Below are 17,718 nucleotides of genomic sequence, written 5' to 3' on the forward strand. Positions count from 1 at the left end.
TGAGACAGTCCAGCCCACGCCCTGATGCCAACCCCACATTTTATATAAACAAATAAATAGGACTTTCTTGGAATTCTGCCTCTGTCTCAGTGCAGTCCATGCTGGTTTCCTGCTTAAAAACAGAGGGTGGTTGGTAAGGCCTTCCCCCCAAGTCATAGAGGTTACGCCTCCCTTAGGGGACCTGAAATTTCAGTTACCTGTGCAATGCTCCATCTGATCTTGAGAAACAGGCCTATCCGAACCTTATGGCGGAAATAGACCTAAAGACATCCCCCCCCCCCCCCCTCCAAGGGTTTTTCTGGCTGCCTTACCTTATTCTCTTAAAATGAGTTACGGCTCATTGGATGGGGAGAATGAGTGAGGCTATTCTGTATAGTTCTGTTCTGGCATAGTGTAACCACAGTCTAGCTTTTATGTGAGCTTTGATCCTGTGAAACCCAAAGCTAGATAAGAGCTTGAGATTTGTTCCCAATATTAAAGAAAAAGAAATTCAAAATGTACAATATGATAGACATGCAGAGGTGATGAAGTATGTGTAATACATTGCACTAATAGATACAATACAGAAAAAAAACAGAAGCCTAACTTGGTGTAGGTATTTCGGTACTTATGTATTATCTGGACTCCCATGTTAAATGCACCCCATTTTTTCATACCCCTACTATCCAACTACACATGGAGTTGATTTTATATAGTGTGGCGAGCTCAGCGAGCCACCGTGCCTGAAGCGTGGCGAGCGGATGCGGTCTCATAAGAAAAACGGAAGCCCAGATATTACATAAGTACCGGTATTTCTATTTACTTAGCCATTGCTGGTTTTATGTGACATTATATATATATATATATATATATATATTCAATACAAGCTATATGCCAGCACAATTAAAAAAAAAACAATTATTAGGCTGCTTAACCACAAAGGTCCCTGAGGGTTTTAGGGACCAGTAACCACAATATCTTCCCCATAAGTGGTATAGCGCCAATTTAATGAAATGAACAGCGCAGGATGTCTGTGCCCCTCATCCAACCTGCGGACGCTATTTACACCACCCTCTACCTAGGTCCTAACCGTGTTCTACCCAGGTCAGTGTAAATGGGACACCGCGTGTCCCATTTACAATTCCGCTGACCCGGGGTTTTGCGGTGGTGTAAAAGGGGTATGAGTCATGGATTTGAAGTCACTATTTTGATGATTAGGGATCATAAATAAATGAAAATTTCATAAAACCAAAGCCATACTTGGAAGTTTCTTCTTGTTTGCTTCATTTGGAGAACATGGACTCATTTAATTGATTGGCGCTATACCACATTTGGGGAAGATCTTGTGGTTACTGGACCCCTAAAACCCTCAGGGGTTGTTGTGGTTAAGCAGCCTAATATTTGTATTTCACTATACCACCTACAAACAAAAGTTTAAGATGTTCTATACAAACCGGTTTCTTCTTATATAAATGTATTCTTGAGTCCTATGCAGCAGGGCCCTTTCATACATGCAAAGGACAGGCCTGGTGCGTTGCATTGAAATTTGTATTTTGTAACAATGGGCACAGGTGCAACCACACCTGAATGATGCCCATTAAGCTCGCATTGAGAAGTGTCCTCACCTCTATAAAGGAAGCAGCCAGTTTGCAGATTGAACAAATGTTTGAAAATACACGTGTCTGCCAATATCACTGTGTGGGATATTTATGTTATGCCTAATTTCCACATTGGTATCAATAACATCACTGAGGGGTCCAGTATGCATGAGCCATTGCTCACTAAGGATACAAGAACATGTTCTTACCCCATATATTAAACACACAGCACTGTAGAATAAATGTGTGAAGTTGATCCTGGACATCCAATATTGGGTGGCCAGGGGCAGGTTGGTTTCTGCTATTGCTTGGTCTTGTATGGTCACAATGGCAATAAACGGTAATAGCTATCTTTACCATTTTGGCCAGTTATTTTATGTGTCGTACCCATTAAATTACAGTCCATGCACTAAATTGTGATGTATGCTACATTAATTCATTTTTTGACATAGGAGCAATTTATGTAGTTAACAAAATATCCCTAAATGTAATTGATAGTGTTGTCTTCAGGTAAAGTTTATGTATTTTATGTACAGGGGTCCGGATGCTAGTGATGTGGTAAGATTAGTTTTTGCATAGGTATAGGGGGTGACGGTTTGAAACTATTGCCACGCTTCGAGAAGACTTATTCAATCTCTGACGCACCAATCCATGTGTATTTTGACAAAAATGCACACCGATTTGACAATTTAGTGGTTGTTTTCAGCAATGCAGAGTCAACTTTGAATGAAGTCCAATATCCATGGGGGAAACATGGGGGAAAAATGTACAATGTATCTACCAAAACCCATGCAGTTCCCTTTCCTTGTCTGGGGTGTCGATTGCTGTGTTGCTTCTAGCAGAGGTTGGTCTGTATTTCAGCACTGATATGCAGACCAGACCTAGGACACCACAGGTAGGGATGAGGAATTGCACCCTTTTTGAAAGATGCAGGGTACGAGAGTGAACACTAAAGCTATAGCCTGTGAGGAAAGATGCGCTACAATACATACATTGCTGTATAATGCACAACTCCACATGACTACATCTGTAAAAAATAAAAATAACCTGAAAATCATTTGTATAGAGGCTGGTTGAATTGGCTGGCTTTAGAGGCTGTTACACAGTAGGTGAGTGAGATTCTAATAGGAGTTTATTCATGAAAATAAAAGAACATTTAAAAGTAAATGTGAGAACAAAGAGGTTGTTAAAAAAAATCTCACTAACAAGTATTAATATCCTCTGGGCCCTGTTAGGTCTGTCCTAGAAGAAGCAGAGAGAATACTGCACAACTATAGATGTATTTATAGACTTATACTTTTAGGGGATGCTGTCAGTATGGTACGGTAATTCTGGTGCAGTTAGTTTGCCACATATGAAACTGCTTGGAATAGCTGGGGCATGTCGCAGAGTTGCTCTTTATTGTGAGAACAGTGACATCACTTGTCACATGACTTGTTTAGATCATGGTCAGTGATGTATACATATAAATATACAGTACATATAATATCTAAATATGAGGTTAGGCAGCAGCCTTGTGCATTATATAGCCAGAAGACTCATTTGTTGCATATGGTTACTTTATATTTAACAATAAGGTATTTTATTCACATATTCCGTCTTGCTTTCTTATAATGCTGTATGTATGCTCTCGACACCACAGAGAATGTCCCACACTGAATATTTCTGTGTCCTGTCTGCAAACCATATGATGATAAAAGGTGTCTATTATGCTATCCATTACTTATCATGCTTCTTAGCTTGAGGCTGCAAGTTGTTCTGCCATCCATGTGACTGCCTTGTTCTTTCATCCCAATTACACTGAATGAATTGTTTAACACCACCAATGCTTAGACCCTAAAACGACAACGCCTGTGCTTCAGTTTTCACCCCCAGTATGGCAGAGCGCAGATCTTTCTACCGTCTCTTCTGCTGCTGCTGCCGTGAAGACCGACCAGAGAAAAGTCCTTTAATCAGGTAACCGTCCTACAGTACGCGCAAAATCCAGAACAAAACTTCTTTATTAGTAAAGGCTTTAGGATAGACTTCTTTTATGCTATGGACACTGTAAGCAGTACTGTACATGTAAGGTCTGTTTTTGAACTTAATATCTACAAAATGTTAAACGTTTGGTTTATACATACGGTTAGGTTACTGTTTTTATGCTTATTCTGCTGTAAAGTTTCCTAATATAGAAATTCAGTTTGGAAAACGGAAAGGTAGAGGTAGACAACATATGTCAGTGCATTCCCGGGTTTACACTTAGACAGCAGCTGAGGTATTTGACATATTCTAAGAGAATATTTTGAGAAGTTTACAATCATTTTAGATAACTGAAAATAACCACTGGGTAGACTGAATGTTTCAGCTTATACTATAACTGTTTTCAGTTGTTATGTATGAACCTTGTACTGGATACCTCATACTGGGCCTTATTTTGGTTCATTCTTTCTGACAAAATCCTTCTTAGATGGACAAAACCATGTGCACTGCAGGGGGGGGCAGATGTAACATGTGCAGAGAGAATTAGATTTGGGTGAGTAATTTTGTTTCTGTGCAGGGAAAATACTGACTGCTTTATTTTTACACTGCAATATAGATCTCACTTTGAAGTAAAACCCCACCCAAATCTAATTCTCTCTGCACAAGTAACACCTGCCCCATCTGCAGTGCACATGGTTTTGCCCATCTAAGAAGGATTTTGTCAGAAAGAATGAACCAAAATAAGGCCCTTTATTCTGGCTACATACAGTACCACAGCAGAATGTTCCTCGAATGTCTGTCCTGCCAATTCAGGTAAGCATTTACACATACCGATTGGTTGCTCAATATATACGTCCTGGGCAGGCATTCAAATTTGTCCACCCAGTGCATGGGGTCTGTGGAACATCCGAACACACAGCCAGATGTGCCAGTATATCTGAAGATATTTTGGCCATTAGCTATGCTGCAGGACCAAGACTATTTGTCTGTAAACTATGCATACACCCGTCGACCTGCTTGCGATATATATTGGTGGTTGTTTTGAATGGCCGATATATCATTATTGTGTACCCAGTCTAAGGAAAGGAAGGGATAGGTCGTATGGTGGTTAATATATATATATATATATATATATATATATATATATATATGCTTAATGGAAAGGTGTGGTGCTTCAGTTGAGTTCTCATATTACTGAACTGCATTGTTCACGAAGGGGTACATTTACTAAGATGGGAGTTCTATTGAAGATGGGATGTTGCCCATATCAGATTCTGCTTATTTAGCACCTTCTAGAACAGTCATGTCCAAACTATGGCCCTCCAGCTGTTGTGTAACTACAAGTCCCATCAGGCCTTGCCACAGTTTTGCTATTAGGGAATGCTAAAACTATGGCAAGGCATGCTGGGATGTGTCGTTTTGCCACAGTTTGGACATGCCTTTTTCTAGAAGATAATAGATATTAGATATTACACATTCATTTACATTACTGATTAATCTGGTGCTGTAACCTATTACCATGGATTGATTCCTAAATGCTTTTCTAGAGCAGTGTAGAAAATGGAATGAAATATTTGGTTGTGTCCTAATCAGCTCTTACCACTTTAATTGAAAGAACACCAATTTTCTGCTCCAGTTTTTTTGTAGTGGTAAAGCTGTGTACACCAGTGGATGATAGCTGCCCTTTTTCTAAGTGTTCTGGGCTGGTTGTATTATACACAGGGGTTAAAGTGGTGGTGGGGGACATGTTAGAATTGAGTTCCACCACCTGTGATGAGGAGGTGGAACTAGTTCAGCCTCCACCAAGTTGAGGAGGTGGAACTAGTTCAAACTAATTCTAACAAATAAGCATTATAGTTTGCAGGAAGATGCCAAAAACCTTACCACTGTCTATGCCTAATGGGGGAGGGGATTGGGTTAATTAGGTGGAAGAGAAAAATGCATTCCAGGACCACCACTTCCTGACCTTTCTAGACCTGGTCACGCCCTTATACCTCTTGCTAGTAGATGACATGCTAACATGTGTTATTGGGACATTGATATTTTACATGAATAAGATTGCTAGGAAAGCTGTGGGGGAGAACGGGGGGGGGGGGGGGGGGTCTCACAGATCGCAGAACATATCTTGTATTTCATAACATATTATAGCCAAATGTATGTTGAATTGTTGCAAGAAACTTCTAATTATATTTTGACAACAATATATAAGATACATAAAACCAGAAATACCAGTGGGAGTTATTTTGTACTCACAGTAAAATCCATTCCTGGTAATCCATATAGAAGACATTGCTATGCTTTGGTTTAGAGTAGGGGTAGTTGAACCTGTCCTCAAGATCTACCAACAGTTCATGTTTTTCGGCAACCTGTGGATCTATAGTAGGAATGAATGCAGCAGGTTTGAAAATGTGACGATTAGTAATGACTACAGCTGTGCACCAGCTTGGTGATTTGGAAAACATGGACTGTTGGTAGATCTTGAGGACCAGTTTGGCCAGTCTTGGTTTAGAGCACAGGTCTTCAACCTGTGGCCTGCCAGATGTTGTGGAACTACATATCCCAGCATGCCTTGAGGGTTTTTGGCATGCTCTTATAGGAAAAAATGTGGCAATGCATGTTGGAACATGTAGTTTCACAACATCTGGAGGGCCACAGGTTGAAGACCCATGGTTTAGAGGAATGGGTATACATAGTAAACCAGGCATTCGCAACCACGGTCCTCAAGGCACACCAACAGTGCAGGTTTTAGTGATATCCAGGCTTCAGCACAGATGGTTTAATCAGAATCCCTCAGATACTAATTAAGTCACCTGTGCTCAAGCCTGGATATCTACAAAACCTGCACTGTTGGTGTGCCTTGAGGACCATGGTTGGGAATGCCTGTAGTAAACTAAAACTAAATTTGAGGTCTCCCGTCTTTTGCCCTCCTACCTTCAACAATCTCCAGTTTGTTTATACCCCATTCACACAAAAATCCCCTGTACAGCCTGCAATTTGGAACATGGTTCTATCCCAGGATGGATCCCATTTACACTGCAACTCTGGGTTAGCCCCATTTACTCTACATGTGTATGCAGTATCAACTATTCTACTGGTGCTTGGAGATGACATCCTTATGCTGTAATCAGGACCTGGGTTAAATCAATTCATACCGCCCTATTACCCAGGTCAAACCCTGCTAGGTGCCCGGGTTGGAATCCCAGATCTCTGGACCTGGGTTATTCTTCAAGGATCATTTTATACCAAGTTGTGACCCAGGTTATTTCAGTGATGTAAAAGGGGTATAACTAATGCCCCTTTCGGACAGAAAAGTCTGAAAATCCCAGCAAATACACGGCATTTCAAATGCCGTGTCATTTTGCCGGGAGCAGCTTGACCCCCCTTCACACAGAAGAACAAATTACCGGGTTTTTTAAATTTCTACCCGGTAATTTGCTGAATAACACGGGTATTTCTTCTGTGTGAAAGGGGTCAACCCGGGTCATAAATCCTGTGTCCTGGTCAATTCCAGGGTCAGAGACATGGGATTTACAACACGGGTGTGCCCTTTCACACAGAAAAAGGACCTGTGTCATTCACAAAATTACCAGGATGAACTGCTTCATCCAGCAAATTTATTTTCTGTCTGATAGGGTTATAACAAAGCATAATGGACAACATAACATACAACTTGCTTAACAAGAAACAACATACAATACTAAGGGAGTGCACTGTACCCAGATGTAGTACAAAGAATAGATTTTATGGTGAATACCAAAAAAAAATCCTTTGTCCTGTAGCATCCAATTTGGGGATGCTTCTAGACCAGTGATGGCTAACCTTTTCAGCTTGGTGTATTGATAAACGTAAAAAGGTGTAGCTTTCCTTGAGTTGTGTGTCACTTCAAGAAATATCAATAATTTGGTGATATTTGCACACACCGTAATGACCATTATACATATCCCACACACCGTGATACCCCATTATACATATGCCACACGCCGTGATGACCCATTATACATATACCACACGCTGTGATGCCCATTATACATATGCCACACGCCGTGATGCTCCATTATACATATGCCACACACCGTGATGCCCATTATAAATATGAAAGTATTGTGAAAGAGCAAGATATAAAATTTAACTGCTGCACTAATACAGTGTCTGTCAAAAAAGGCAACTACTAGTGCCAATAGAAACACTGAATAGTGTGGTGTTCGGAACCTGCAGAGTTTTCAACAGAGACAATGTGTGGGAAAGGTCAAAATGGACGCCGGAGCCCAGTCCTCACCCAAAGCTCCTCTGGTAGCCTCTGTCGATCAGGTGCCAGGACTCAGTGGCAGGAGGCGGGTCTGTAGTCCTGAGCACATGCCCGACTACAGCAGTGGGGGTGGACTATAGAGAGCAGGAGCAGCACAGGCCTGACTACAGCCGCTGGGGTGGACTAGAGCTGCAGCTAGCTCTGCTAACTTCAGCGGACAGGCAACGCCCCCTCTGTCCCCTTCCAGGCGGCGGCTCAGCATGCGTGCTGGCTTAGCCGCTTCACTTCCTATCTGCACACCGGTTGGTCAGCACGTGTGTCACTCAAAGTGCCTTGGCGTGACACGTGTGTCATAGGGTAGCCATCACTGTTGTAGACTCTCCCAAACCAAGCCAAAATGTGGGATATGCTTTGTCGAGGCTGTACACAAGTAACTGGCATTCTTTGACTGGTATAACTTGATAAATGTGTCCACAGTTGTCCAGGTTGCTGCCCTGCAGTTGCTTCACTAAGGTGCCTGCCTTTCCCAATAAATACTCCCAGCTTGAATAGAGTGAGTGCTTCCTAATGAAATATGTTACCTTTCTGTTCATGGAAATAAGCCTGTGTGATATTTGTGGTAGTCCACTGTGCGATTCAATGCTTGGAGGACAGTCAGTCTCTCCTATGAGCATCATAGTGCAACAATAGGCTGGTGGAGTTGTAAAGTGTGATGAAGGTAGATCTGGAAGGCCAGGACCACACAAGATGCAGAAGATTTGTGGAACCAGACTGCTGAAAAGCTGGAAGGGTTATATACTGGAAGGACAATAAAACCTGGAGACAACCTTAATGAAATGTTGCTCAGACTGGGAGACTAACAGTGGGGAACTACAAGCCCGGGCTGCCAATTTAAGTACGCTTCTAACAGAAGCAACGACTATCAGGAAGCAGAACTACCAAGTAATTAATCTCAGACTCAATAGGTTGAAATATGGGCCTTCAAAAGGAAATCCAAGACCAGATTTAAATGTGCATAGCAGGTGGGACATAAGGTAGAACACCTTGTTTAAAGTTCTGTACTTTAAAGTTAAAGACCAGCCTTTTTTTGGAACAAAAGAGACAGGCTGAAATCTGTGACTTTTAAGAAAGACCTACGAAACCCATGACCCCAACCTTCTTGCAAAAGGAACAGAAGATGTTTTACCCAAAACTAAAACTATGCATCACTGCTTGTTCACTAACTCCAGGCTAGAATATCTTGCTGCTGCAGTGAAGCAGCCATGGAGCTGACCTCTTCTCCAGGCTCCTGATTGATCCTTGTAGGGCACGGAACAAACCTGTCCATAAAATTAAAAAGGCCCAAACTGGAGGCATTTGAGATATTGGCCCTTATTCTGGTTGACTTGCAAGCCTGCGAGTCCACCAGTCGTTGGCCGGCGCCACCACTAGGCAAATCTAGGCATTTGCCTAGGGCGCCGGCCACTGGAGGGCGGTATTTCGCCCCCCTTGCCGCCCGGGTACCTGTCCTGCGGCGCTGTGCGTATATAAAGCTGGCGGCGGCAGCGGGGGGTCCCTGCAGTCAATAAGAAATAACGAGCGCTATCCGCCGGGCTATGCGGAAGCGCTTCTGTTTTGGAAACACTGGCCGCGCGCTGAGATTCAGCCAATTAGCGGGCGCCGTGCAGCCAGTGTTTCCAAAACAGAAGCGCTTCCGCATTGCCCAGCGGATAGCGCTTGTTATTTCATGTTGACTGCAGGGACCCCCCGCTGCCGCCGCCAGCTCCGGCCCTGCCCACCACCCGCACAGCCACCTGCCCCCCCCCCCCCTGTATGGCATTATTACCCGCAGGCATGCGAATGGGTGATTAGCATACTCATCCATTCGCAGCCTTGTGTGTGGGAACAAAATCATTCGATGGTCGGGTACCATCAACTAATTTTTCTAGCGCTCGCAAATGAAAGACACCTCTTGCGAGTATCTGTATGGGAAGTGAGCGGGCATCTGACATCTGCTGACGTCAGATGCCCACCCCTCATACCTGCATCATCGGGGAATTACCATGAGAACGCCCAGTGTTTTCCTGGTAACGTCCATGAAACGCTGGGCGTTCCTGAGGGCAAATTCCCCGGCCTGCAAACCCGCGCCCCCCACCCGCACTGATGTGTGCAGGCGCCAGCAAATAATTTATTCGCCATAGCCACTTGTACACAGCGGCTGCACATGCGCATAACGGATGGACAAAACATAGCTCCCTTGAGTGAACATGCAGGGGAGCGGATGAATCTGAACAAGGGCCATTATTAGATTTTACCTCTTGTAGCATAAAGGCATGATATAATCCAGCTCTGGACCAAAATAATAACTCAGATGTATCAGCCTCCCATAAGACCTCCTGGCTTAGACAGCAAAGGCTGACCGCCTAGCCAGGAGATCCAAGGATACATACGTAATGTATGCTGAATACCTTCCTGATTGGACCACCAATGGCAGCAGAATCACACCAAAAAGCATCAAGAAGAACAGATGCCAACTGCTCTATCCAAAATTCAAAGGCCTTGTTACGGCCAAGATCAGTCACAGAGAGGCAGTAGAGGTAAATTTGCCTTGGCCATTCATATAGTAGCAGCATAATTTTTGAGGAGCCTCTCAGGCAACAGTATGCTCGTCAAAGAGCTCTCCATGCTGGTGGCTGAGTGACTGGTGGGAGGAGACTATGGGGCCCATTTATTATTCAATATTTGTGGCTAATTCTCTGTTTTCGTGGTTAAGCCACGAATATAAAGTACCCCCCGGCATGTATCATGGAGAGGCCACAGCAGGTAGGTTTCTATGGGGGATGTGATGCTGCGATGTACCAATATTGGGCAGCATTGCATCGGCTTCCGCAGCTACCGCCATTCTGAGATGTCATAGCCTATGGGCTACTTACTGCATTGCCGGCAGGGCAGTCTGGTCATCCAGGGATCAGCGCAAACTGCGGATGTACAGACCCCCAGCAAAGCAGATCCTTTTGGAGCCCTTGTCCCTGCGTCAGCAGAGACCTACATATGGCCCTTGGGATCACACATTACAATGCGATCCTGGGCGGTAAGATCCCAGCTAGATCACATTGTATATTCCAGGGGTGGCCAACCGGTCAGAGGTAAAGAGCCAACAACATGCGCGCGCATTCGACGCGCGTGCCCAAAAAGGGGCATGGTATTTTTGGACCCCTTGGGTGGGTGTGATACACATATGCCTCCAATAGAGCAGTGCCATATATACATATGCCCCCAATAGTGCCAGATACACATATGCTCCCACGGTGCCAGGTATGCCCCCCACGGTGCTGGGTATGCCCCACGGTGCCTCAAACTGCTATGCCCCCACAGTGCCAAAAAGCTGGTATGCCCCCACAGTGCCAAAAAGCTGGTATGCCCCCCACAGTGCCTCAAACTGCTATGCCCCCACAGTGCCTCAAACTGCTATGCCCCCACATCGCGGGACAGGCTCCTGATTGGCTGCCGGCCCGCGAGCTCTGATTGGCGGATGACCCAGTCACAAGGATGCACAGTGAGGGGTAGGAGAGATAAGCAATGCGCGCTCTACTCCCCTCAGAAGGAGAAGGGATTCGAGGAACCGGCAGCGGGTGATGGGGACGGGGACGGGGACAGACGGTGGGCGGCGGGCAGCAGTGGGAGCTGGAGCCGCACTTTAACAGGGGGAGAGCCGCATGCGGCTCTAGAGCCACAGGTTGGCCACCCCTGGTATATGCAATCCATAATAAATGGGGGCTCCTATGGCAGCAATCCACCTGCTTGTTCAGACATTCTCTCTCCATGTATGAAAACCGATCGGGACGCACATTTACCTTAACATGTTTGGCAGCATGTTCCCTGAAATAGGGATTGCGGCAGCTGTGGGGAGCATAGCAGGTTCTGCCCCCACCGCATCGTGATCTGTGCCACAACACTTTAGTTATGGCCATGGCGGCAAGTGTAGCATGCACTGGGTTAGGAGCAATATGTAATTAGTAAAGGATTATAAATTCTGCATATCTGTGCTCACTGTGCCAAGAACAAGGTACTATTAATGTAGAGATGACCAATAAACAATGTTTTGTTATTACCATCATTTTATTTACATGAAGGCACATGACCTGTTATCTTCATTTAAAAACAACAATGGCACACAAAAAGATATTCTTTATTTGGCTACCTCCTGCTAAATTCATAGTACTTCTCAGTACATTAAGGATAATTCTATTATTATTATGACCCTCCAAGCACTCACCCAGCCTCTGTCCCCTACCCCGCAAGCAATCACCTGGCTGCTCTCCCCCATCCCAAGCACTCACCTGTCTGCTGTGTTCCCTCCCTCCTAACAACACTGGCTTGCACCTGCCTAGCAGGGCCGGATTAACAATGGGCCTGATGGAGCTACAGCTCCAGGCCCACTCTTCAAATATGCCCATTTTGTAGCTGAGGGGCAGGGCTTTCCAACGAGCCCAGCCCCGCGTTGCTAGCCCCCCGGGAACCAGAGATACCGCCAGGCAAACCTGGAACGTTTTCCCCATAGTATAACATGGGACCCGCTAATTCCGACCTCCACCCGGTTCCAACGGCTGCCAGTTTCCCCTCCGGCATCACAGAAGCTCGAGGTTGATCTCAGTCGAGCTCAAATCGCTGGGCCTTCAATCTGATACCTGGTCCATATGGGTTCATTGGTTCTAGAGATATTGCGGGTAAACCAATTTTTTTCAGTTCTGAAATGTAATTTCATGGCTGTTCATGTTGTTTGAGGACAGATTTCTCTGGAACCAAACGGCCGAGTTTCACAGGACCAAAATCATTCGAAGTAAATGGGTCAGTTGGTTCCGAAGATATAGCTGGTTGTTTAAAGGGGGGCGGGGGTGGTTTTCTCTCCCCCTCACACCAGAAAATGCAGGGACTAGGCTATTGCAAAAGGGGCCAGTCCGGGAATGTCCCTGCATGATCCTGGGACCATATTCCCGGGTAAATCCCTGCATTTTCTGGTGTGAAAGGGGTGTGATTTCAAATAGCAGTGCTCTGAATACAGCCGGGCAGCCTCGTGCTCTCTGCCCGGCTGTCAATGGCTGTAATTTCTGCCCGGCGGCGGCTGTCCCCAAGTTACCACAAGCATGTATTCCTTCTTGGCAATGAGCATGTAATCCCACATGGCAATGAGCATGTAATCCCACATGGCAATGAGCATGGAACCCCTGGCAATGAACATGGAACTCCTGGCAATGAACATGTAGGTAAGCAACACTTATGTAGCATACATTTTAATAGGCATTATGGTGTTTGGCATAATACGTAATGGAGATTATGGTGTGTGTCTTAACATGTAAGGGCCACTGGGGCAGATGTATTAAGCCTTAACAAGAGATAAATGCAAGGGTGATAAAGAGAGATAAACGTCCAGCCAATCACCTGCTACCTGCCATGTTACAGGCTGTGTTTGAAAAAAGTCAGTAAGGAGCTGATTGGCTGGACGTTTATCTCTCCTTATCACCCTTGCATTTATCTCTTGTTAAGGCTTAATTCATCTGCCCCAATGTTTGGATATGCCTGGTGTAGTGTGTATTTTGGCTCAATTCATGTGGCACAATGTGAATTTTGCCTTAATCTGTGTGGCATAACATGAATTGTGACTCAATCTGTGTGCCATAGTGTGAATTTTGGCTCATTCCATGTGGCATAATGTAACAGAGGCAAGTACAGTATAAGGGGGTAACTATTGTGTTGCATGATTTATATAAGGGGTATATGGTGTGGTAAATTTATGTGACCACATAAAAGGTGCTGAAATGTTGTCTACCAAGTTTCGGCTTTCAGTATTTGGTACTTGTTTCCTATCTGGGCGCCCAGGTTTTCTACGTTTGGCACCGTACTGAAATCGGATCGCATCGCATCGTACACATACACGATATTGAACGATGCGATGCGATGCGATCCGATTTCCCATAGGAAACAATGTGAAATGGCTCAATTTAGCCAAATTATAATAGGAACAATAGTAAATGGTCCAAAAACACCCCTGAACATTGAAATGTCCCCCCAAAAGTAGTTGACGCCACCCCGCCATCAACGTGAACCCGAAGCGTGGCGAGCGCAGTGAGCCCGCGAGGGGCGGCGGTACGCGTCCTCCGACCTTTTCATGCCCTACTATCCACTAGGGCGTGGAGTGAGAATAGAATAGTGTGGCGAGCGCAGCGAGCCACCGAGCCCGAAGCGTGGCGAGCGCAGCGAGCCCCGCGAGGGGACGCGGATACCTTCACAGTTATACGCGTCCCCTCGCGGGCTTCCCAGGTGTCCATGGCGACGCGGACACCTGGGAAGCCCGCGAAGGGACGCGTTTACCTGTGAAGGTATCCGCGTCCGCTCGCCACGCTTCGGGCTAGGTGGCTCGCTGCGCTCGCCACACTATTCTATTCTCACTCCACGCCCTAGTGGATAGTAGGGCATGAAAAGGTCGGAGGACGCGTACCGCCGCCCCTCGCGGGCTCGCTGCGCTCGCCACGCTTCGGGTTCACGTTGATGGCGGGGTGGCGTCAACTACTTTTGGGGGGACATTCCACTGCTCTGTGGGTTTTTTGGGGGTTTCTGGCCCATTTACCATTCTTCCCTATGCTGATTTGGGTAAATTGATCCATTTAACATTGTTTCCTATGAGAAATCGAATCGGATCGCATCACATCGCATCGCATCGTTCAATATCGTGTATGTGTACGATGCGATGCGATCAGATTTCACTACGGAGAATAGCATGGTGCGCAATTAACTTAGTGGGCGCCCAGATAGGAAACAAGTACCCAGTATTTTTTTTATGACTGCAGTGCCGCCTCACCCCGCAAGTATCTTAGGACATTGACGTCCTGCGGGTGCACCTTTGAAGTGCACCCGCTAATATAGCTCCCTGCATTTTTCTTATGCCAGCTCCCTGCCTTTTCTAGGCATATATAATTAGTTATATATGGGCAAATATTTCTTGGCCAATTGATATACCAAGAACCTCTGTTATTGATTGATTGATTGATTGATTGATTGATTGATTAATAATGTGGAGTGTGCATCTGCACCACGTGTTTTTCTTTGCATATATAATTAGTTGAAAGTATTTACACAAATACAGACACTCCCATGAGCAGACCATCCAAACAGAACACTGGTCATACACCCCACATTATTAGGTGCTGGCCACAACCCCTATTATTGCACATAATAGGCCCTTGATCATTCAGCTCCAGGCCCATTTAGACCTTAATCTGGCTCTGCTGCCTAGGGATGGCCATTAGCCATCAATGATTCATATTAATCGATGGTTTAGGGTTGATGTAGGATATTTTTGTAATTGATGGAGGAGAACCAGATGGTTTCCGTACATCGATGGCACAGCATAAATGAGTATTGTTTTTCCCCCCAAGGTGCCGGAACATGGAGCATAGCTCCACCCCCCCCAGCCCTCAGGTTCTCAATATCACCATCAATGGCGTGTACAACTATGGCCATCCCTATATGTGCCCACTATCTCTCACTCTGCAGAGAAGGTGCTTGCACCTAATAAATGATCCCTCAATGCTTAGCACCCAGCATCACTTGTATGAATACTTTGTCACATTCCCAAAAGCATGCTCTAACAGGGAATGTTTTATGACAATATTCTTGCCACACATCCTTGTTTTATCTCACAGAAATTATATAGATTATAGGTTATAGATTTATATGTGAATGATACCAGTATCCTGTATAAAAAGGCTAACACTGCTCCTCCCATCTGAGGGCAATTCTAAATGGCTCCTGACAGAGCAATTCAAGTGTTGCTCTATTTGGGGCATTCACAGCAGCTGGCACTGATATATTACTGTTCTGTTGTTTCATCATTTTGATGGGTGGGTAACTAGTTTCCTCTATAGTCCATCCTTTAAGTAGTGTACACACTGTGTGCGATTTACATTCTACTCAATCCTAGTCGAATTGGGATCAAATCGCTTACACATTCGATTTAGGCTATATAGTACAGATCTATATATATATATATATATATATATATATATATATATATATACACAGGTTGAGTATCCCGTATCCAAAATGCTCGGGACCAGGAGAATTTTGGATAACGGATTATTCCGTATTTCGGAATATTTTAATATTTCAGTTATGTATTTTGAACTATCTTGCATGTATGCTGTATAAACACATAAAATACACACAAATATATTTTATTACCACATAAAATACACAAATATATTTTATTTGTTCAAAAAACAAGGTTTCAAAACATGAAACAAAATCTCAGATATTAAATTTGAATGCCAAGCAATCATTTTCTTGTACATATATAGTGCCAGATACATATCATGTCCTCAGTAGTGCTGTTACAAATGTCCCCAGTGAGTTTTTAGCAAAAAAAATATATTTTTTTTCACTTTCTGGAATGTATGGTTTTCGGAATAATTTGGATAACGGATACTCGGATACGGGATACTCAACCTGTGTATATATATATATATATATATATATATAGTCTTGCCTGCACAGTCTATTTTTGTTATTCAATTTAGATCCTGGGGGGCCGCGCATCGGGAATCGAATCAATTTATATATAAGCAAAATGTAATCGAAAAATAGACCATATCAAACTGTGTGTATGCCCTTTAAGTCCTACAGAAGACCAGTACAAACATCTGTTTTTTGGGGATTTGAATTCCTATTTTATATAGTTATTCTCCTGGATTCTTCCCTCTATTATTAAAGTGATACACTCTTGTACTTCGATCGTGAGGTGAAGCGACGGCGAGCAGAGGAGGCTAACCTGTGGAATGAGCCCCAAGATGTATCTCACACTGAGAGGGATGATGACCGGGACTTATACAACTTGCTTAAAAAGAGGACACAGACACGACGTGGTTCAGAGGTCAGTGACTGAGGTCAAGTCATAAATATGAACACAGTGATTACACTTGGTCACACACTAAACATTTGCTTTATTTTGTTATGTATTTGGCTTGGGCTATTCTCTCTGCATGTGTCACATAGAGTATTTGCAAGTGGTGGTTGGGGGGGGGGGGGGTGTTAAACCTATTTGACACTTGAAGCAGAAATAGCATCCTTTTTTTGATAAGACAAATGGTAACAGATGCATTTGATGCCACAGTTTTCCTGCATCTGTTTGGCAGTCTCACAACACTCACCTGGCTGTTGGAAACCCTGCTCCTTCCAGTATCTTTCAGTATTGACATCATACCTGCCTACATTTCTCATGTGTAGGGGAGAGGCATTAAGCTTAGAAAACAGATATAGTGGAGAGAGAGAGAGAGAGTACCAGCCAATCAGCTCATATCTGACATTTACAGGCTGTTTTTTTACAGGCTTAGGAGATCTTCCAAACAATCTTATTTATTAGACAACTCCCTGCTTCCACAAAATTAGCTTAAAAAATAATTCAAAATAGTCTGTGCTGCGGCAAACATTAAAATCTGATTGGCTACAGGTTGTTCTATCCTCACCCACTTCAAATCTGAGGGTTTTTAAAATCTACTTACCATCTTAGTGGGCATAGAATAAGAATATAATAGTGTGCCAAGTACAGCGAAGCACCGTGCCCAAAGCAAGGGGAGTGCTGCAGTACAATAATACGGTGTCCAGGGGCGTGGCCTAGCGCTTGGAGAGGACAGGACGGACATTGCCTGAGCTCCTGCCAAACACCCCAAAAAAAAACGAATTAACCCAGCCCCAGATCGCCCCACTGCCCTGGAGGCACAAACACCACTCCTGAGAGACCCCCAGACCAGAGGCGAGCAGCGCTGCGGAGCCGGGGGTAGGGGAAACCCTGCCCTGCGGGTTGCGGCCTACGCCTGTCTCAAGCCGGGGACTAAATTTCTGCATCCAGCCGGCTCCTGAGCTCCGTGACCCGCGAGTGGCGAAAACGGGACTCCGGAGGGT

The 17,718-nt window shown here is 44.6% G+C and overlaps 1 protein-coding gene across 1 annotated transcript in view; it reads left to right on the plus strand.

Moving 5' to 3' along the window:
* Nucleotides 1–3,321: 3,321 nt before the first annotated feature.
* The window catches only part of LOC146008179 (melanoregulin-like), a 38,762-nt gene continuing 24,365 nt past the window's right edge, over nucleotides 3,322–17,718 (plus strand). The window contains exons 1-2 of the mRNA XM_083147196.1: nucleotides 3,322–3,533; nucleotides 16,531–16,690. Coding sequence (XP_083003322.1) covers nucleotides 3,454–3,533; nucleotides 16,531–16,690 — 240 coding nt within the window. The 5' untranslated portion in view covers nucleotides 3,322–3,453. The remainder of the gene's footprint in view (nucleotides 3,534–16,530; nucleotides 16,691–17,718) is intronic.

This window comes from Crinia signifera, chromosome 6, assembly GCF_055691185.1.
Source record: "Crinia signifera chromosome 6, ASM5569118v1, whole genome shotgun sequence".
Classification (NCBI taxonomy): domain Eukaryota; kingdom Metazoa; phylum Chordata; class Amphibia; order Anura; family Myobatrachidae; genus Crinia; species Crinia signifera.